The sequence below is a fragment of the Taudactylus pleione genome, unplaced genomic scaffold (genome assembly GCF_031769625.1).
Source record: "Taudactylus pleione unplaced genomic scaffold, aTauple2 ptg000314l, whole genome shotgun sequence".
Taxonomy (NCBI): Eukaryota; Metazoa; Chordata; class Amphibia; order Anura; family Myobatrachidae; genus Taudactylus; species Taudactylus pleione.
In genome coordinates, this window is record NW_028284715.1 from 11,401,116 (window position 1) to 11,423,804 (window position 22,689).

The window sequence follows — 22,689 nt, forward strand, 5'->3', positions numbered from 1 at the left end:
GTCACCAGGAGGGTGCGGACAGCACCGGGTGTCACCCTCCGAAGAGGTGATACCAAAATGCCGGCTCCTCCCCAGTGACCGGGAGCTGGACACTGCACTGTGCCGTTAGTGCGCATGGGCCGGCTCCCGATCACTGAGGAGGAGCCGGCTGCACAAGGAAAGTCTTTGGGGGCAGCCCGGTATCATGCTGGCAGACCACGCCCCCTTTTCAGGGGATCTGATAGGCGCACCAGCTGTCACCGACCCCAGTAATACCACTGCCATTTACCAACAAAAAACTTGTTTAATGCTGAAAATGCCAGCTAAGTATATTAAAATACCAAAATTAGGTTCTTGTGATGGTAGGATTTATGGGTATTTACCAATGCCCGAAAAAAGCCCATTTAAGTATAATTTCTTATTACTGCATGTGACGGCAAAAAGGACTTCATTAATAGGGAACCGTATTAAAAAAAAAAAACACCTTGAATCCGTCTCCAAAATAATTTGCTAAACTGTAGCTACAGTGACAGCTATCGGGGCTAGCGCGAGAAAGCGTAGCTTTTTAGTGATTGGTACATTTCATAGAAACCTCTGGGGGCTTCTTTTGCGATAGAAAACGTAGAGACCACAGCATATATACTCTATACCAGCTGATGGGGAAATTACCACACAAAGTTGCTAATAAACATGCCCAAAAGCCATTATTCTGCAGGATCAGCACTGCAAAAGTTAATTCATTTGCAACTCAGAAAGTACGTTACTTTAGTCTAATTTATTTAAGGGTTAAGAGGACATATAAGAGAAGATTTGGTGTGCTGGATTTGTGTTCTGTGGATAAGTCTACACTTTAAGTTTTTTTTTTGGGGGGGGGGGGGGGGTTAATCAGGAAATAACAGATGCTTCTCAACTGTCCTTGTATCTAAACACTTAATTTCCTCTTTGTAACATGTAACTATATAAACTGTAACATTTTACTGCCAGGCACAGATTTCCCCAGAAACATTCAGTTCTAGATCTCTGATAAGGGTTCCTCTCGTTATTTAAACTAGTGATAACATGACTGTTGCTTCCATTCAAGCTAATGGAACAATAATTCTGGAGGCCAATTCATTTCATTACAGTGGTTTATTACATGTACACTGTAATACTCTTAAGAATCCTCCACGTGTCAGGGCCAGATATTTCACAATGGTCTCACCTGTATCACCCCACATCTAACATCAAGAAGGATTTTAGGAGTTGAATATAGGGGACCTGGATTCCCACTATGCTTGCACCAATCAGCTTCAAGATTAATAGAGCCCGAAACTGGACCAAAAAGATTTCTGCTTCTTTCATTCAGGCTTGTTTTAAGAAAGAAGTCATCCACATTCAGCTTAAACAATGCCCCGGAGATGGCATCTATGAAACAAGAATATAATAATAATAATATTAATTCACATGTAAATCAGTGTTGAGAGAGCAGACTACAATATATTAATATCTATTACAAAAAAGAAAGACATAATAAAAAACTTAACGTTGCCAGTGCAATGAGGCAGTGACATGCGCATGCAAGACTAATATCAGCCCTTGCACAGACGGTGGCATAGTGGATAGTATTACTGCTTCACATCACTAAGGTCATGAGATCAATTCCCTGCCATGCCCCAATGGAGTGGAGTTTGTATGTTCTCCCCGTGTTTGCGTGGGTATCCTCCAGGTGCCTTGGTTTCCGCCCCAATCTAGAAACAGACTAATAGCGTATTTAAATTCCCACAAAATGAATCCTAGTGTGTAGTGTATGCAGAGGTGGTTCTAGGGTCGGGCTAGCAGGGCTATTGCCCGGGGAACTGCGGCCCATGTGTGCAGCCGCCATCATCCTGCTAGCACCATCTAATTACTACCGGCTGGTACCAAAACCCAGTGGTTCTCCAAAGAGGCACGTCTCCTGACATGTGACTTCTGCTCATGTGTGGCTAACTGCCTCCGCATCTCTCCTCCACACTGTGGCACTGAGGAAAAAGAGGAGCGGGCAGTCCAAGAAGGTGGTAAGTTGAAGCGGGTTGGAGTGATGGGGCAGGAGGATGGGAGAGACAGTGGACAGGAGGATGGAGTGACAGGGGGCAGGAAGAAGGAGTGACAGGAGGCTGCAGTGACAGGGGGCAGGAGGATGGAGTGACAGGGGGCAGGAGGATGGAGTGACAGGGGGCAGGAGGATGAGGGGCAGGAGGATGGAGTGACAGGAGGCTGCAGTGACAGGGGGCAGGAAAAAGGAGTGACAGGAGGCTGCAGTGACAGGGGGCAGGAGGATGGAGTGACAGGGGGCAGGAGGATGGAGTGACAGGGGGCAGGAGGATGGAGTGACAGGGGGCAGGAAGGAGTGACAGGAGGCTGCAGTGACAGGGGGCAGGAAGATGGAGCGACAGGAGGCTGCAGTAACAGGGGGCAGGAAGATGGAGCGACAGAGGGTAGGAGGCTGAAGGGGCAGGGGGCTAGAGTGATGGGTCTCGAATGACGGGGCTGGAGTAAAATGGGGCAAGAGGATGAAGTGACAGAGGGCAGGAGGCTGTAGTGACAAGGGGCAGGAGAATGGTGATGGGACACAAGGATGAAGTGGCGGGATGCTGGATTGAGAGGGGGCAGGGGAGACATTTTGTCCTGGGCTCTACTTGAAGTGAATTTAGCGGTCAACCTAATTAGATGTTAGTTTGCAAAAGCGAGCTTGTTTTAGCAAACTCCAAAACATTGCTCAAATGCGTACTCCTGAGAAATGCGAGATTCATTTTGAGATGAAAATGTGACCTGAGAGAAGGGCATGAAAAAGTGGGGAAACCATCCTGGGCCCCAAAAAGTTACAATTTCGTTAGCAGAATCATATAGAAGGCTGTCAGTGGCCATAATTCTCAAACGGTGTCATATGGATGATTTGTACATTTTTTTTTAAAGAAAAAATAAGATAAGAAGCAAACGTTTTTAGTTTAATGGCATACAAATTATATCAAACATTAAAAGAAGAAAAAAATTAGAATGTGTTAATTTGCGACCATTTAAAAAAATATTATTGAAAAAAAAAAAAAATGTTTTTCATTTGAAAATAAACTCATAAATTTTGGATTCCCTAAATTATCAAAAAAAGTTGATTTGGGGGTAATTTGCGGCTATTTTTTTTTTTAAAACCCCAATTTTGCATGCAATTATTGGGCCAATGAAGCCAATTCAAGTGCCCGCCCAGTTGTGATGTTAGCAACTACAGACACATTGCCCAAACGATTTGTAAGTGTGTATGCACTTACCAATCGTCTGTTAGGACGGCCGGTCGGTCGGCCTAGTTTGCCCCCAGCTTTAACTTCTCAGTACTGAGCTGCATAAATTGGTAGCGCTATATAAATAAATAATGAAGATTATAGTGATTTAACTCAACAGATAAAGTAAACAACACACAGAGCTGATGTTAGTTTAAGGCGAAAAGCTAAGCTTTTAGTCGCTCGATAAATTAACTACTGGGATCCATACATCTGAGGAGGTATTGCCCCGATTCATTACGCCAATCGGTGGCCATCGATGATCGGTGTTCCGTCGGGGAAATTCTGCATGTTAAAAACTCTCAATTTGATTTCAACCATTTTCGGATCGGGGAATCGAGACCTTACAATATGTTAAATATTTCTGATTGCCCAGCCCTGCCATCAGCAGAATGGGGAATTGCCCAAATCCTTGTAGATTATGGGGGTCTTAAGGCAGTCATCCCCACACAGGTCTATCTGGATAGCAGTAAGCAGATCGAAACCGGTTACTAGCAGGTTCATTTCTTGATAAAATGTGTAGCGGGTACAGAGCTTTAATCTGATGAAAACAGTGATTTTCGCCTGCATCTAGACTTATCCCTGCTTTATAAATAGACCCCTTTATCACACACGATCAATACTGAAATCCATCGACCATGAGCAAAAAAAAAACCAGCAGAAGGACAACAAAACAACTCTCCAGAGGCTGCCACGTTCTCCCAATGCACATCGCCCCGCTCTGGCTGAAAGCTTTGCTTTTCTCCCAGATAGTAACTGACATTCTTATATGGACTTACACAGTACTGTACTTTGCTAAATCAGCCTATATATAGACTGACCTCATGTAATCAGATCACTTGGAATAACATGGGGAGAAGGCGGCCTGAGGGCCACATACACCATACAGATGTTTCCGCTTTCCAAACTCATAACAAATGCCATATTACAAAATATATACTGTATCCACGAAAAGCAAGGGTCCCTGATATCATTTTCACATTTCAGATATTATAAATAGATGATAGAGATATATAAATAGTGCGCTGATACCTCCTGCACGTGATCATTTGTGTGTAAATAACTGAATCCTAAGGCAAACATCTTAAATGGGATTGATATGTATTAAATATTTAAATGTTTTGTTAAAGTAACTATGGACAGGTAACTATTGTCTTGTTATAGTAACTATGGACAGGTAACTATTGTCTTGTTAAAGTAACTATGGACAGGTAACTATTGTCTTGTTAAAGTAACTACAGTATGGACAGGTCACTATTGTCTTGTTAAAGTAACTACAGTATGGACATGTAACTATTATCTTGTTAAAGTAACTATGGAAAGGTAACTATTGTCTTGGTATAGTAACTATGGACAGGTAACTATTATCTTGTTAAAGTAACTATGGACAGGAGGTAACTATTATCTTGTTAAAGTAACTATGGACAGGTAACTATTATCTTGTTAAAATAACTACAGTATGGACAGGTCACCATTGTCTTGTTAAAGTAACTATGGACAGGTAACTATTGCCTTGTTAAAGTAACTATGGACAGGTCACTATTATCTTGTTAATGTAACTATGGACAGGTCACTATTATCTTGTTAATGTAACTATGGACAGGTAACTATTGTCTTGTTAAAGTAACTATGGAAATGTAACTATTGTCTTGCTATAGTAACTATGGACAGGTAACTATTGTCTTGTTAAAGTAACTATGGACAGGTAACTATTGTCTTGTTAAAATAACTACAGTATGGACAGGTCACTATTGTCTTGTTAAAGTAACTATGGACAGGTAACTATCGTCTTCTTAATGTAACTATGGACAGGTAACTATTGTCTTGTTAAAATAACTACAGTATGGACAAGTCACTATTGTCTTGTTAAAGTAACTATGGACAGGTAACTATTGTCTTGTTAAAGTAACTATGGACAGGTAACTATTATCTTGTTAAAATAACTACAGTATGGACAGGTCACTATTGTCTTCTTAATGTAACTATGGACAGGTAACTATTGCCTTGTTAAAGTAACTATGGACAGGTCACTATTATCTTGTTAATGTAACTATGGACAGGTCACTATTATCTTGTTAATGTAACTATGGACAGGTCACTATTATCTTGTTAATGTAACTATGGACAGGTCACTATTATCTTGTTAATGTAACTATGGACAGGTCACTATTATCTTGTTAAAGTAACTATGGAAAGGTAACTATTGTCTTGTTATAGTAACTATGGACAGGTAACTATTGTCTTGTTAAAGTAACTATGGACAGGTAACTATTATCTTGTTAAAATAACTATGGACAGGAGGTAACTATTATCTTGTTAAAGTAACTATGGACAGGTAACTAATATCTTGTTAAAGTAACTACTGTATGGACAGGTAACTATTGTCTTGTTAAAGTAACTATGGACAGGTAACTATTATCAGGAGATGAGTGAGCAATCTAGGGTTTGGGCATGAGGTAGCAAGGGACAGCCCTCTGCAGACTGTGTGTGCCATTATTCTGCTTTGGAATGTGTAATTCATTTATTGTTTACCGATTAGAAATAACTAACCATGAGAATAATGGTGGCAAATTATTTTCATGGATCTCGGAGAAGACAGTGACCAAGGCAATTATGTGTTTGCGCACATCCAGACTTTGCGTTGGATCAAATCATAAGGGGAGTGTGACCACATTGCCATGAGGCCATCGTCCAACTAAATTAAATAAAAGCTCCCATAATGTGGTCGATTTAAGAACAATACAGAGCAGACCCGGAAGAACAAAATAAAAGTCAACAAGACTAACACTCAAATCAGTTACTATAAATGGCCTAAGAACTGGTACCATATTGTAAGTTGAATGAGTAAACAAAGTTAAATCAATTACAGCCTCTGCGCATGTGTGCACTGAGGAGGACTGCATTCATGCCTAAATTAGTAATGGCCAGCGTATGGTTCACCATCGATGGTGCCATCAGTGCTTTACATCAATAGCGAAAAATCACTGATGGGCTTCACGACTGTGGGTCACAGGAATGCAGCAGGCCAACCACGGAAGGCCGGTGGGGCTAAGCTGTGCAAGCCACCCCAGAGGAGAAAAAACAAACATTGCCATATCTCAATGATGGTGGGGAATATCGGACCTACGCCATCAATGGCAAAACACTTGCCATCGGTAGCATACCATTGACGCCTGATGGACATCCCTACTGGAGATGTGCCCTCCTCGTGTGTAAGGTATGCACCTGGTGTACTACAAGTCATTATCAGCACATGCCCTATACTAGGTGCAAAGGATACGCCTCCTAAGGGGCATATAGGGGTGTATGTTCACCTCTGCACCAGCCCCTTAGTGCGCAGAGCCTAGAAATTGAAATGGGAGGCACAAGGAAAGCAGATTGTGTCAATCATGTGACCAGAGAATGGTGGAGGATGCACTATAATCAGTACAGGGTGTGAGGTACAAACCGGACCCTGAGTTAACTGCTCAACCTGTACCCATTGCAATTACTTGCCTTGTGGGCGGCGCCATATTTTCAGGAGAGAGGTGGCAGACGGAATATTTGCACACGGGTCCCCTTTTGTATTGAAATGCATTTGGGTGAACAAGATCCATGCAATGCACATAATACACTTCAGTACAATTCAAATCACACAATTCCATTCTGGAGACTCTTAAGCTACAGTAGGTACACATTGGAGTGACGGGCATTGGTTCCGACATCGGAACGAAGGCCCATCAACAGTGACTGTGTGTCCACCCTGGATGACTCTAATAAACGACGTAACGATGCACTGGTCACTAGCAATATCGCTAGATTTGATGTGCAGCACATCAAACCTGGTGACCATCCCTAGTGACCACGTGAGCGTGCAAACATGCGTACACACTGAGCGATATAGACGATATCTCATTACGAAAAAGCATATCGGCCTGACATTGCTCCAGTGTGTACCCGGCTTAAGGATCACATCACAGATTTCAGCACTATCAGACGACAGAGGACAAAGGAAGCTTCATCTGTCTAACAAAACTAGCTGCACAATGTGTCAACAACTGCTCCATAATCTGCTCCAGTTTGCTGCTGATGAGGGTACATCTGAGCCTATCATGCACTGTACTGACAGGGTTATATTTACTAAAGTGCGGGATTTTAGACGTGGACCAATCAGATTCTGCTTAACATTTATCTAGCACCTTCTAGAAGATAATAGCTAGAATCTGGTTGCTATGGGCAACATCTCCATTTCGAAAACCCGCACTTTAGTAAATATACACCTTAGCATATATTCACGCACTAAAATCCCCAACATAAACGTCTACTAAGCATTTGCTATGATGTAACTTGTTTTTTAAATGCTTGTTTTTATTTAAATCACTTAACAGAATCCAGAGCAAGAGAAAAGAGAGAGGAGACAGCATTAATCATACGCAGGAAGAGGCGTTGTACTGAGCAGTTGGTCAGAACTGAAAAATATGTACATTTACATGGATAAGTCTTTAAAACATGGGACTATTGTTGATAATTGTGAGGAGTTGCCACAATACCTATTACAGTGCATCATCCACACGGACACTGAACTGCATCATTTCAGAGCTGGGCATACAAAAGAAAATGGTGAAGCTAACGGGATCGGTATGGAACACTGCCGGACAGGTAAGTATTTGATCTATTACTAACCTAACCCCCCCCCTAACCCTCCCTTAGGGGTGCTTAACCCTAACCTCCCCTCCAAGTGCCTAACCCTAACCCCCCTTGTAAGTGCCTAAACCTAACCCCCCCTTCTCCGCAGCCTCAACCTAACCCACCCGGGGGGGGTGCCTAACCCTAAGTCCCCCCTTGGAGCCCTAACCTAACCCTCCCCCCCGCGGCTGTCCGCACCTGGCTTACCTTCGATCGGTATGCTGGGCGTCGGGCTTCCGGCGTAGGTAAAATGACAGGCGTCGGGATATCAACTGTCAGGAAGTCGACGGTCGGCATTTCGACCGTCAGCTTCCTGACTGCATTCCGAACCTGACACATGCTCAACTGGCGAGTGCCCAGATGGAACCGTCGAGAAGTTTGTGGGGTTTAAAAAGTACTACAGATGTTTTATTTGGAAAAGAGTAGTTAGCCATATGTGACAGAGTTTTGACACTGATAGAATAGAGGGTGGTTACTTGTCCCTCTGTGGGCTTACTTCACCACTCCTAGGGAACTGTATGTTACAGTCTCCTCACTGCCACCACCAGGCTCCTACAATGGCAACTGGGACCATTCGTTCCTCACAAGCTCCTGCCATCAGCACCTGTAACCACCTACTACTGGGTATGTGTGGACATGCTGCTGCAACACCTCCTGGGTAGTGTTGGCTAATTTACAATGGTCCCTCACTATGGATCAGTCTGCACTGAGTAGATAGCAGAAGGCTTTAGCTTGGAAACACTGGACTCAGGCCCTGATTCAGAACCGGATGCTCTGACAGAGCGCTCGCTCTGAATTAGGGCTGGTCTTTTTATTTTTTAGAACGGCCTCCTGGCCGCTCGCATAGCTCTGGGTGACCACCCACAGCTATAGCGAGCGGCCAGGAAGATGGTCGCGTTGGTCAAGACCATCGCAACCATCAGGCTTGCGACGAGACACTTGTGGTAGGGCCTCGTTGCCGCAAGCCCCAGAGAGATTTTGGCTCTAATAGAGCCGAAAGCTCTCCCACTGACATCACTTGTGATGTCAGTGGAGCTGCCCCCAAACGGAGGCGTTCTCATGGCAACGCCTGCGTTTGGGAAGCCGCTCCCCCAAGCCCGCCCACCAAAGGGGGTGTGTTGTCACTCAACATCGATAGCACGCCCCCTTTGTTGCGAGACCCGGAGCGACGGAGTGCCCTGTCGATATCCGGGTCTCGGGCATGCGCACGACGGAGTCGGCTCCATCGTGCGCATGCGCACTGGCCCACCAACGACCCGGTTGCGAGCGTACAGCGCTTGCGACCGGGTCTGAATCAGGCCCTCAATCCACAATAGGGATGACAATCGACCATCAATGATTTGAAATCATTGATGGTTTATGGCTGATACTTTTACTATCGATGGCAGAGAGCCAATGGTTCTCTGCCATTGATGGATGAGTGAGACACACTTTTTTTTTTTACGGACGGGACAGATCTTAGCCCCAGCTAAGTCCCACCCCTGTTTTTAATTGGCCCGTGGTCCGCCACCGCACGGTGGTCATCGAGGGGTGCAAACCATTGATGGTTTTTATGCCATCAATGGTAACCACTGATGGACCTATCGATGGCAATCATCGATGGATACCCCTCCAATGGCCATCCCTAATCCAGGACAGCCTGAGAGATAAAAGCATTTTGCACAATTCTAGTGGTCACAGGATGCAAGTGTCTTAAGATCAGATGTTTATTGCTCAAGAGGTATTTAAAAAGAGGAGTCCTTAGCTGAAAGTGCTTGGGACAATCACAGCGTACAGATATGCTTCAGAAGTACAATCATCTTGGATAGTCAAAAAGATACAAAATTCAGGGCTCGAAGGCCCTCTTTTTTTATCATGTTCTAACACACAGTACCACAGGGGGTGAGCACGCCCTGGGTCCCTTAACTACTCAAGCTAAGTGTATGTGCTGTACATTTAACATTGTCCCTAACGCACAGTGGGGAGTAGTTACTTTTGTGTGCCTGAGACCACCTGGACAGGGAACCACACACTAGTTGTTGGCAAGTCTGGAGGGGGGAAGGTTGCCTCCAAAACTTACTTCTGGGGACCTTATCACCTTCTGTTGGATTCCCAGGCAGCAGTCTCATGGCCACTGAGTATGAGCTCTTTGGAGCTCCAGGAAAACAATTAGCTGAGTGTGCTGGCAAGCCTTCTCTGTACCTCCTGATCTCACTTTGAGTCATGAGGCTGCAGTGGGAGACGTTCCGGATCCCTGGGAGAAGGACTGAGGGAACCAGCAGCCCACAATTACTAAAGTTCTCCCTAGACCACCAGGGTAGAGGTAAGAGCGATTTTACTTTAAATGAGAGATTAGCGGTCCGGTTTTGCATTTCAAGTTAATTAGTGCAGTCTCCTGGTGCATCTTAGCCGCAGTGCTTTGCAACAAAGACGCATTTTCGGCTAAAAAAGATGCAAATAAGATACTTGATGCAAGCATAGTCGTATGGGACCTGGCATGCCGAGAGTGGCTGCTTGGTGTGATTATTATTATCCTTTATTTATATGGCGCCACAAAGGTTCCGCAGCGCCTTACACAGTACATAAATGAGCACACAAGAAAAACAGTTAATAGTAATATAAAACAATACAGGACAAGGACATGGTTTATAAACATAGCTGCATAACACAAGTAGCAGGACATGAGCAACCAGGTGTTAGGTGCCGTTGTGGGGAATTAGGAGTAAATGATACTCTGAGTAGGGGGAGGAGAAGCACGTGAGGGATGAGGGGCCCTGCTCGTGAGAGCTTACATTCTAAAGGGGAAGGGCAGATAGACAGGGGCGACACAGATGGGGTATATAGTGAGGAAGGAGCATGGAGCAGTGGGTTAGGTTATGTGCTGCGGAACGTGTGTGTGTAAGATGACCTGATGTTATGTAAAAATTAAGTCCTTCATTCATCTATCTCTATGACAGAAAATAGATTTTGTTTATGTGTTATTTACATGAGAAATGTACAAAATAAAGTTGTAGCACTTTCATTTGTGTGTGTTACATTTTAGCATCTAAATACATCATGATAAAAATGCACCTATTATGGGACTGTCCTGCCATCCTAATACAGTAGTGACTACTTTAGTCCCAGCAGCTGGTCATACTTTCCTACTTTTTAAAAAGCATTCAGGGAGATTGTGAAAGCAGCATCTATGAGCACGTGTTACAGGGGGCGTGTACTGATACATCTGAGAGGCGTGTCCTAAACCTGACATACCCAAATGTAAACCAGCCCAAAAGCAGTTAGTAAGAATTGTTTGTTGATGAAAACACACTGATACTTTTCAGAAATTCATAGGGATCATTGTGCCTTATAATAACCAATGCAAGGAAATGACACTAATGATCCCATTTGAATGTATATATCTCTGTTTTTTAATATAACAGCTTCATAATGGGGGTAAGGTTGAAATGAGGGAGATTGCTAGACTCTTCAGGGAGATTGCTACTATTTCAGGGAGTCTCCCTGACAACGAGGGAGAGTTGGCAAGTATGTGCTGGGTGCTATTCCATGCTCCTGTGAGTGGTAACATCTCACATGCTAGACCCACTCACAAATGGGTGCAGCCATGCCCAACGTGCTGTGGTTCGACAGGATGTTGCAGTACCCGGGCCCAGAATTTCTCTTGGCAGCCCTGGAGGTGACAGGCAGAACCAAGTGGGCTTAGTGGTGGGGTAACAAGGCCATGGAGGGAGGGAGGTGGTTGAGAGTGGAGGAACAGGAAAGCAGACTGATGAGAGAAAATAGGGGGAACAGCAAGTGGAGGAGACAAGAGGGGGAGGATAGGTATGGATAAAGTAGAGGATTATGTGGGCACTGAATAAGGGGGGTGTTTGAAGTAAGTGTTCATGCTGTGGACGAGGTAATAAGTGAGATGAAAACTGGATTGGAGACAGTGTGATATAGAGACAGCGTGATATAGAGACAGCGTGATATAGAGACAGCGTGATATAGGGCTCTATTTACTACAATCCGCATATTGAATGCGGATTGTAGTGTGATATTACCGAGTGAATTCGCATTGCGAATTCAGGTAATATCACAGGGATTTACTATAAATCCCTTGCAGGGACAGAGCTTGCGATAAAGCTCTGTCCCTGCGGATAACATCCGCACTCTAGTCGCGGTATTTTCGGAAAAAATACCGCGACTAAGAGCACGCGCATGCGCCGACCGACCACCGCTACTACCCCCCCACCGACGCTAAGCCCTGCCCCCCAGCGCTAAGCCCCGCCCCCCGCGATCGCGGACCCACGCGACCCCCCCCCTCCCCCCCCCCGCGACCCCTTCTCCCTTTATTACACTTACCTGCATCCTCCTGGCCTCCGGTGGTCTTCTCCGGGCTTCCCGATCAGGTGATCTCCCATACTGCACTGGGGCCCGATCACCTGATGACCGGGCCCCAGTGCACTGTGGGAGACCAGCTGACCGGAGAGGAGCCATCACCGGAGCCCCGATCACCGGTCCCTGGATTCAGGTAAGTGAAAAAAAAAATGTTTAATTTTTTTTTACAGCAATCAGCTTGCGGTCTCTTTAGACCACATAGCTGATTACTGGTACCGGCTCCCGCCTCTGCTCTCCCCGTTAGAGCAGAGTGGGAGCCCGGTAACCAGGGGAGACCCTGGATAACGCCACCTCCAGGTGGCGTTATTATCACAGGGCTTCCCCCGGTATTTTTTTACAATTTATTTTTAGTAACTTGCACACAGATCACATTTCCCATTACAATTATGGGAAATGCGATCTGCTTTACTAAAAATAAGTGATACTGGGGGTTGGAGTAGAATTTTACTAATTCTACTCCAATTGCCCTGTAATAAATACAGGTGAAACTAAAATAATGTGAAAAGGGTGTGAAAACACCCTTTTTCACTTTATTTTAGTAAAAATAATGTTAATAAATAGAGCCCATAGAGACAGTGTGATATAGAGACAGTGTGATATAGAGACAGTGTGATGTGTAAGTTGTGTGATATAGAGACTGTGTGATATAGAGACTGTGTGATATAGAGACAGTGTGATATAGAGACAGTGTGATATAGAGACAGTGTGATATAGAGACAGTGTGATATAGAGACAGTGTGATATAGAGACAGTGTGATATAGAGACAGTGTGATATAGAGACAGTGTGATGTGTAAGTTGTGTGATATAGAGACTGTGTGGATTAAAGTTGTTAAATGTTCAAAAATACAGATAAAAGAACAGCGCTGCTAATGTATGAGCGCAGCTCCGAAAGTGATATATATAAAGAGGTGTGTGAGCAGTGGGTGCAGGAATTAGTTATTAAACAAATTAATAAAGTGGATAGTTGTGACGCAATTGGAAAAAGCAATAAACATTAAATTTATGTAGTATGAGGACAAAATTACAATGTACCCGAGCTGATCCAGTCCGAAGTGTTATGATCAACAAAGATCAATCAACAAGAGCAGCACACAGATAGTGCAGTATTTGCAATGTCCAAGCAGTGATTGCAGCAACCATGGGGCTGGAGCATATTGCCTTGGTGTGACCGATGCACCAAGCTGTGTTACAGAATCTAAACATGCTGAAAGTGGGCATCTCGGTCCACGCACGTGCAGACGCACGCTTGTACACTAGAAGGGCTATTACCAGCTATAGATTGTAAGCTTGCGAGCAGGGCCTTCCTACCTATATATCTGTCTGTTATTACCCAGTTTTGTTCTATCAATGTTGACAATTGTAAAGCGCAACGGAATATGCTGCGCTATATAAGAAACTGTTAATAAATAAATAAAAATAAACTAAGGCAAAAGATGCTAAATTGGTCACAGCAGTTTGAGACTCAGATTCAGCACCTAAACGTACCCTTGGAGAAGGATCGGATTCATTTACACAGGTGCCACCTACAGTATTCATACGTCCTCAAAAGTAAACACACACCCGATGGCAGGGAAGGATTCATTCATCAGTTGATACCCACAGTCTCCCCATAATACAACTTTGAGGAGTAATTGCTCCTCATACAGTATCAAGAGAATTTGATATGGGTCAAACTGTTCTTTACTGCAAGTCCCCTTCCCCCACCCATCCCCCGTGGTTAAAACCAACATTTGGTTTATTGCAAGTACGTATGGAGAAGATCATTTCCACCCTTCATGATAAACTCAGATTTGGGATAGATGGTGTATGAATGCCTCTGGTGTCACCACTGTCTCCTAGGAGTTCTCATCAGGGATCTAGGTTTAAGTGGTATTTAGAGGTATAACTAAAATATCACTTATATTGTTTCTTTTGGGTTATGTTTCGTTTCATCCATGTGGGCTCCTATTTCTATTTGGTCTATAATTACATATGATTATGTATTTCAGAGACTGGTTTAGCACTCTGTGTAACTGACTATAATCTTTTCTTGTGACATTGGGCCTAACTCAGCTTGGATCGCAGTTGCTAATACGCACGCAATTGGCCGATTGTTGCATACTGCGCATGCGTATTCATCGCAGTGCGCCTGCACGAATTAGCCACTGCGATCGGGACTGTGATCGCAGTGACTACACAGACCCATTGCAAAGTGATTGACAGGAAGTGTCATTTATGGGTGGTGACGGGGGGTGGTCGGGGAAACGCAGGCGCGCCAGTGCGCTAGAACACCGTTGCATGGGCGTGCATAAATTAGTCACCGAGATGCCGTACGCAGCCTGAGCACTCATAGCGTGCGATGAAGTTAGCAATTCCTGAGTAAGGTCAGAGCTTGTGTAAGTGTGCGTGAGGCTGCGATGGTACTTGATTGTACCGATGGTTTTGCAGTCTTGCTAAACATTACAGATGTGTGTAAGGTAAAGTGGGCGTCCCTGTGTAGATCGCAATGGATTAGCATACTATCGCAGTTAAACTGCGTGCGTAATCGCTATTGCATTCGCAGCTGCGATCTGTTATGAATCAGACCCACGGTTCCTTAACTCTCCTCCCAGCATCTTACTCCCCCTACAGTACCTTCCTCCTATTGTCCCTACTTTCTTTTCTGCCTTCTCTCCCGACTTTCTCCTTTCCTTTCTTTGATTGTAGGATTAACATTTGAAAATATGTTGAATACTTTTGTATCGCGCTCATTATTGTCCTGCTGTTATCAGGGCTATGGTCCTTTTCTCATTGAATTTAGCTGCTTATTGGACATGATTTTTTTTTCGTATTCTTGTTCTACCAATAAATACTATTGTTGGAAAGAGAATAAACTGTTATTTTCTTTCATTTTAATGTTGGAATCTTTCAGAATAGTTTAAATACACCGGCTATTTTATCAAGTAATGCTTTACACTTAGTGGAAGATTTCTTCCTTGTGATTTTTAACTATTCTCTCAGCTCAAGCAAAGTCTGCATTTGTCTACAGATTCTGACGTTGCATTGTGTACACACTGTTAGATCAATATTCTTTATTTGTGTTTTGATTAAATAAAATCTTAATGAAATCTGGTGGACCCCACAGAGTTGTTTTCAATAGAGCGCAGGTAGAGTCGGCAATTATACCAAATTCCCAAGTGGAATAACATGGTATAACGTGTCGACATTCAGAATGTCAACACAAGAAGTCTGTCATTCATGATGTGGACACTGACATAATTTTGACGTGTTCACAGTGTCGATGTTATGAATGTAAACAGTGAGAATGCCGACGCTCCTATTTTACCCTAACCGCAGCCAAAACGGGTACACACTGGGGCGATGTCGTTCCGATTTGGGGAGAATCGGAATGACAAATCGTGCAGTGTGTATATATGAGACGCGCACTCCCGCTGTCGCATGCAAAATCATGCAGTGTAATGAAGGACGGAAAGGGTGCCTAAATTCTCTATATATTCCATGACTTGGAAATGCTATTTTTGGTCTTGTCAATAAAGATTTTTGTAAAAAAAAATCTAGCTTGAGGAATATAAAAAGGGTAAAAAAACCCTGAGCACTTTGTTTGGAAATGATTTTTGTAAAAATATAGATAAAACAAAATCAATTGAGGCATCTTCTCTCTTATATAAATAGAACTACTTTGCGGTACCATATACTAACTTGTGTGACGCTAGATGGCATTACAGCACAAAAATAACAACTGCACAAATATGACAAAAAAAAAATGACTGATACTAGTCATTGTGACATTTCCATAATTGTGTAAATGTGAGACACGAAATACACGCTGCTTTACAAAAGATAGCAGAACAGAAGGAACTGTATGTGAACACAGCTGTGTTTAAGCATATATATATATATATAGTGTTTCCAGTCAAAAGAAACCTGAAGATCCCAGCAACCTTCTGAGATTTCCAACGCTGTTGCACTTCTGCGAGACAGGAACTCCCTCATAGATAAGTCCTATTTTTCTTGCCAGCTGGATGACATACATGCGGGGACACTGTTTACATGTGAGCTAAACCCAAATTAATGACTATTTTGCAGAAATTTTTGATCCTTGATACATGAGAACTGTTATATCATAAAAGGGCTGCTTGGCATAAAACGGGCCTCTTCGCTAACTACATGCTCTCCCAGAGGCAAAATTATTTAAACACAATAAAAAAAAATCTCTTGAAATACAGACAATGAAGAAAATTGCATTTTCCATAAAAATGCAACTGGATGCCAATAGTAAGAGCCAACTGTTTTTAAAGCAGAAGCAGTGGATTGAACAGATTAGGCTCTTGCTTACATGGCCGTACTGCCAAGGAGCAGACCTCTGATTACACCAACTGCAGCAATTTCACCAGTCTTACAGCCCAGGAATTCTTACACATTTGCTGCACAATCTGCTGAGACCCATACCCAATGTTTCATTACGTTGTAGTCACCTTAATTACTTTATTGCTACCTACAAAATATATTATTGACTTAAAACATCATGAATGGAAAATTGGGACAGTGTACAAAATAATCACATTAAATCATGATTAACAATGAATATAAATTATTAGTCAGCATTATACAATGGGCCCGATTTAGAGTTAGGAGCACATAAAAAAAAAAAAGGAGTAATTTGCACCCTGGAAAAACCCAGAAATACTGGCCAGCTTTGCTTTTGCACTGACGTTCAGAATTACACTAGGATGTTCCCCCTCCCAACTATAAATCTCTCTGTATTTTTAAGTCTGACCTATCTGCAGTACAACATGGTTTTGCCAAAGTGCAAATTGCTCCTTTTTTTTGTTTGCTCCAAACTCTGAATCATGCCCAATAAACGTACAAAAAGAGGATGCTGGGGATCCACTCTAAGGGGCCTATTTACCACAATCCGCATTTAAAGTGCGACTGTGGTGTGATATTTTTGCCTAAATTCGCATTACGAATTTAGGAAATATCACAATTGTATTACAATTTGCATGCAGAGACAGAGCTTGTAAGAAAGCACTTTCCCTGCAAATTCCCTCCCAGCAGTTCTGAGGGTATTTTTGATGGCTTCCCCCCTCAGCTTACACTTACCTCTGTTCAGGTGATCAGTGATCCTATCAGCTGATCACTGGGCTCCTGCTCTTTGACCACAGTCAGCTGATCTGTGCAGTAAACAGATGCCGGCAGGGATTTTACTACATCACAGTTCCCAGCACAGAGCAGATGACTGGGGTTACAGAAGGAGCTCAGCAATCAGATGAACGGGTCACAGAGGAGCTCACTGGATCACCGGCCCCTGGTGCAGGTAAGTGTCATTTATTTTTTTTATTATTGTAACTTTTTTTTCCCTTTGTGATCAGCCTGTGGACAATCAGACAAACAGGCTGATCACAGAAGCCTGTTTTAGGCTCTGATTTCCTTGTCAGTAGGCAGGGAAGGCTGAGCTAGAGCAGGGAATCTGGGAGGAGAACCCTGCATAATACCATCTCCAGATAGTGTTATTGTTGCAGGGCTTTGCCCCATTATTTTTTCACTTTTTCACAATGTCTTTAAGTAATTCTGAAACAAATCACATTTCCCATTACAAGTATGGGGAATGTGTCCTGCTTACTAAAATAATGCAAATTTAAGGGCTTAGAGTAGTTTTGTATGGACTCTGCTCCAAAAGCCCTTTGATACATTTACATGATATTAAAATAATGTGAAAAGGGTGTGAAAACACCCGGTTTCACATTATTTTAGTAAAATAAGAGATTGACATATAGGCCCGTAAAACTACAAGTCCCACTTGTCCCCCTACAATTTATATTTTTTTATTTCCAGAAATGGTCCATTAGGCAACAAATAATACAGTACAGTATCTGGAGATAATTGCTATTGTAATAGACAGTAGGTGTATTGGGCAGCAAGCCGTCATGCGCTGCAATCATTGTTATATTCCGCTGAGAGAGGACTGAAAAATGTATTACAAAAAGAAAACTATAAATAAACCTGTTCTTTCCTTCCTTATGATTACTTGGAAATGCTACTTAACAGAGACATCAACCATTACAAGCCATACACCAGTGCACTGAACACATCCTGATATAGCCTGATCAGAGTGTATTGTAGATCAGCAATTTAGAACCAACATAAGGACCGGGTATCATTACAAGTTTCAGGAGGAAGGTGGTGTGTGACTGAGGATGTCGACATGTTGCCTGTCGACATTTTTAACTATGTCAACATCCTAATGTCGACATTAGGCATGTCGATGTGGTTACGGTCAACCTTCTGACCAGCGGGGAGATGTAGTAAGCCTTGAAAAGTGCAGAGTGATATAGTACCAACCAATCAGCTCCTAACTGCCATTTTACAGGCTGTATTTGAAAACTGGCAGTTAGGAGCTGATTGGATGGTGCTTTATCACCCTCCACTTTTCAAGGCTCAGTACATCTCTGATACCTAAAACAGGACTAGTGGAAAATACTATCCGGCTTAAACTAACCCAGTGGTTCTCAATCTGTACGCCTCGGCACCCTGTCACCAGGTTGCCGCGGCCGGGGGAAGCTGCTGTCATCTCAGCAGGCCTGGCCAAAGCGTTGATCGCGATCCACGGATAGCTCGCAGAGCTCCCATCGGTAGATCGCGATCAACTTTCCTTCAGAAAGTGGATTGTTGGCCTCTGAAGCTATCAGAGGCTAAAGAAGCCTCTGATCGCTTTAGCGTTCCCAGTCATGCAGTGCTCAGGGGCACGGGTGACATCACCCGTGCACCCGCGGACCTGTGCAATGCAACACTGGGAACTTGTGAACATCCTGCGCGCCTTGCTGGATCCAGCTTGATCCAGTCAGCACAGCGGCAGCGGGAGAGACATCAGGAGGAGAGGTCCCCAGCGTGAACTTCATGCAGGTAAGTTCTGCACAGGAGTGTGGGGGCTACTAGTGGGTCCACTGGCTAAGACGCACTACTACAAGGGCCACTGCATAATGGGCTCAACTACAGGGAACATTGCATAATGGGCAGTACTACAGGGGACTTTACATAAGCAGCACTCCTACAGGGAGCATTGCATAAGGGGCACTATTACTGGGGGCATTGCATAAGGGGCACTACAATAGTGGGCATTGCATAAGGGGCACTACTACAGGGGGCATTACATCATGGGCAGTACTACAGTGGGCACTACATAAATGGCAGTACTAAAGGAAATTTGGCTTAAGGGTGCCTTGAATAAATTAAGGAGACCCTCAGGGGGCCTTCAACTGAAAAAGTTTGGGAACCACTGATCTAACCTACAAGCACTCCCAAATGAGTAACGGGGTCTGTTATTCCAGGACTCTGGAGAGTTCCGTAGATGAAATGTCAGGGTCATGCAGTATGTTGGTAGCAATATTACAAAAATAGATAAATACAGTAACTAAAAAAATAAAAAAATAATCCACTTCGGCAGGATATCCGAATAAATCATGTCAAGTCATCATTGTCAGCTGTTATTTGTACCTGCCCTGTAAAAGATGCAAAAGATACCCAAAAGGTGTATATGCACGTAATTGCCAATGAGAAGAGTTGTCAGGAGAACTCCCTCACTGATCTTAGCCTATGTGAGACTGCCCCTTCCCTGCCCAGTTCTGCTTCTCCCATCATAAGGTTTAATATGTGCAAAATGCATGCAGCACGGCAACCGCGCACATGCGTGCTTCCTGGCCCTCTGCAGCGCAAACTCATGCAAGGCACGCTACACACACTGGCACAGTGCTCACTAAGCCATAGCACCAGGGTCCAGTAGGGAATATGCTTAAAAAAATGTAAATCTTGCTGGGCTATAGGTAATAGGTATGTTGGTTAATAGGCAGTCATCTAGACAAATTCATGGTATGCTACATATACAGTAAATATCCATTAATAAAACAAGTTGAATTTATGGCACGTGGTTCTCAAATCTAAATATCTATTTGGTCAACACTGACTGCAGACAAGTGGGAGGAGGATACAGTATGAATTAATGGGGCAGAAGTATGAAGCTCTGGAAAGTGATTAAGTGCAGAGTGATAACCGTCCAGCCACTCAGCTCCCTACTGTCATGTTACAGGCTGTGTTTGAAAAATGTCAGTTGGGAGCTGATTGGCTGGTCGTTTATCACTCTCCACTTTATCACTTCACAGACCTTCATACATCTGCCCCTATGATTGATGCACAAATATTACCTCTCCTCATTGTCAAAACATACTGTATATACAAACATTCTTGTACTGTGATACATACTGTATATTGCTTTATTCATTAACCACATTTCTCAGGGGGCAACATTGTACTATGACAGTAAGTGGTGTAATAGTTAGCACTGTTGCCTCACAGCACTGAGGTCTTGGGTTTAATTCCCACCTAGGCCATAACTGTGTGTGGAGTTTGTATGTTCTCTGTGTTTGCGTGGGTTTCCTCCAGGTACTCCGGTTTCCTCCCACACTCCAAAAACATACTGAAAAACACAGAAACATGGAATATGATGGCAGATAAGAACCACTTGACCCATCTAGTCTGACCCGTTTACTGTATAACCTTATGGTAACCTCAAACCCTATTTGATCCCTAGATCTTTGTAAGGATCTCCTTACGTCTATCCCAAGCATGTTTAAATTGTTCGTACTGTCTTAGCCTCTACACCTCTGATGGGAGGCTATTCCACTTATCCACTACCCTTTCTGGGAAGTCATTTTTCCTCAAATTTCCCCTAAACCTCCCTCTCCCCAGTCTCAGTGAAAACTCTTTTTGCCATCTTGTCAAAAAACTTAGGGGTCTAGGTGCTAAGCCTTGGAGAGAGAAAGTGGACAGAGATAAAGTACCAACCAATCAGCTCCTGTAATATTTCAAACACATCCTGTAATGTGATAGTTAGGAGCGGATTGGTTGGTACGTTATCTCAGTTTACTTTACCTCTCTCCAAGGCTTAGTACATAGACCCCTTAGTTACTAAATTACACTCTAGTGACAGCAGTGGCGTCCCTCCCCGCGGTGTCACCTGGTGCGGGGAGGGATAGTGTGCACGCGGCGCCTTGCATACATTGGTGGGGCCACATGGGAAGGGGCCCCTACCCCCCATGGTTATTTCACTTCGGAGGTGCGGACTGCCCTGTTTGCAGTGCCGGCTCCCTCACAGTGTCAGGAGCCGAGTGCTGCACTGTAGCACTGAGGGGGAGTCTGCACCTTGGTGTCACCCCTCGGCGGGTGACACCCGGGTGCGCCCTGCACCCCCCTTGTGATGCCAGTGAGTGACAGAATAACACTGCGGTGACGTGAGCCAGATGCAACTGATTGGTGAATGAACAAGTGCTGTACCCGAACACACATACACTTGTTGAGCAGAGTTCTGTTCCCTCGCACATTTCAAACACTCACGCAGCGTGTCCTGGAAACACTTTTAATCCACCGCAGGCTGTACAGGACTTAACTGTATTGGTTGTGGTAGGGTCACAGGTGGGGGCTGAGCTCTTGTAATATACACATGATTTCAAAAGGTCTTAATTCCATTTTATAACTCAGGCCAGGAATCTTACTTGTTTTCTGTCTAAACACAGTTCACTGGGAGTTCAGGTCAGTGATGAATCGGGAAGAAAAACTGAAAGATAATTATCTGTTTACAGTGAGCTCATCTCATCTGACCCAATCACAACAGGCGGGTACGATACCATTCACATCAGGCCGCTTAGAGTTTACAGAAAACAAACCCTGTACAGTATTGCTGGGTTTCAGTGGAGAAGCAACAGCAGTAGCTAAATTAGACCTGACAGGAGAGAAAACAGTCAGCTGCTTCATTTATACCTGGCAAAAAAAAATGGAAGGGGCTCAAAAAACGTTAAAATAAATAAATATAGGATAACACTGCATTCAGCAAAAATAAATCCTATCACAATAGAAAATACAACATACAATAATAAAACTTAACTGCATAAATTTGCAAATATGTGTTTAAGCTATCCACCACTTTCAATATGCTTAATCCAGTAGGTTGCTCCTAACTGTAATCAATGACGGCACCAACACTGCGTCACACACACACATCATACTTGCTTACTCCCAGAACAGCCGGGAGCCTCCCGAAAATCAGGTTGCGCTCCTGGTCCCCCGTAAGAGTTATCTCCCAGCCGGTCCCAAACCTACGCACCCCCCACGGCGCCCCCCCCCCTACTGCTGTCCGCTCCCCCTTGTATAAGTGGCCTATCTGGGGGGAGCCAATAACGACGCAATTCATGCTGAATGGCGTTATCATGGTCCCGCCCCCGGTGCATTGTGTAGCGGGGGCAGGGCGGCGATGCTTTCGCACAAACATACCCCCCGCCCTCAAAGAATGTGTCATGCGCCCACTGCTATGCTGACCTGGCAGCCAGATTGTCGGCAAGTCTGACACACACACATATACTGTATATATA

At 43.9% G+C, this 22,689-nt stretch overlaps 1 protein-coding gene across 6 annotated transcripts in view; it reads right to left on the reverse strand.

Moving 5' to 3' along the window:
* The window catches only part of VPS13B (vacuolar protein sorting 13 homolog B), a 1,086,122-nt gene that overhangs the window by 160,618 nt on the left and 902,815 nt on the right, over positions 1 to 22,689 (reverse strand). For all 6 annotated transcript variants that reach the window (XR_015869381.1, XM_088442693.1, XM_088442694.1 and 3 more), the window contains exon 37: positions 1,181 to 1,383. Coding sequence is in view for 5 of the 6 variants with exons in the window: in XM_088442693.1 (XP_088298819.1) it covers positions 1,181 to 1,383 (203 nt within the window). In the remaining variant the exon portion in view is untranslated. The remainder of the gene's footprint in view (positions 1 to 1,180; positions 1,384 to 22,689) is intronic.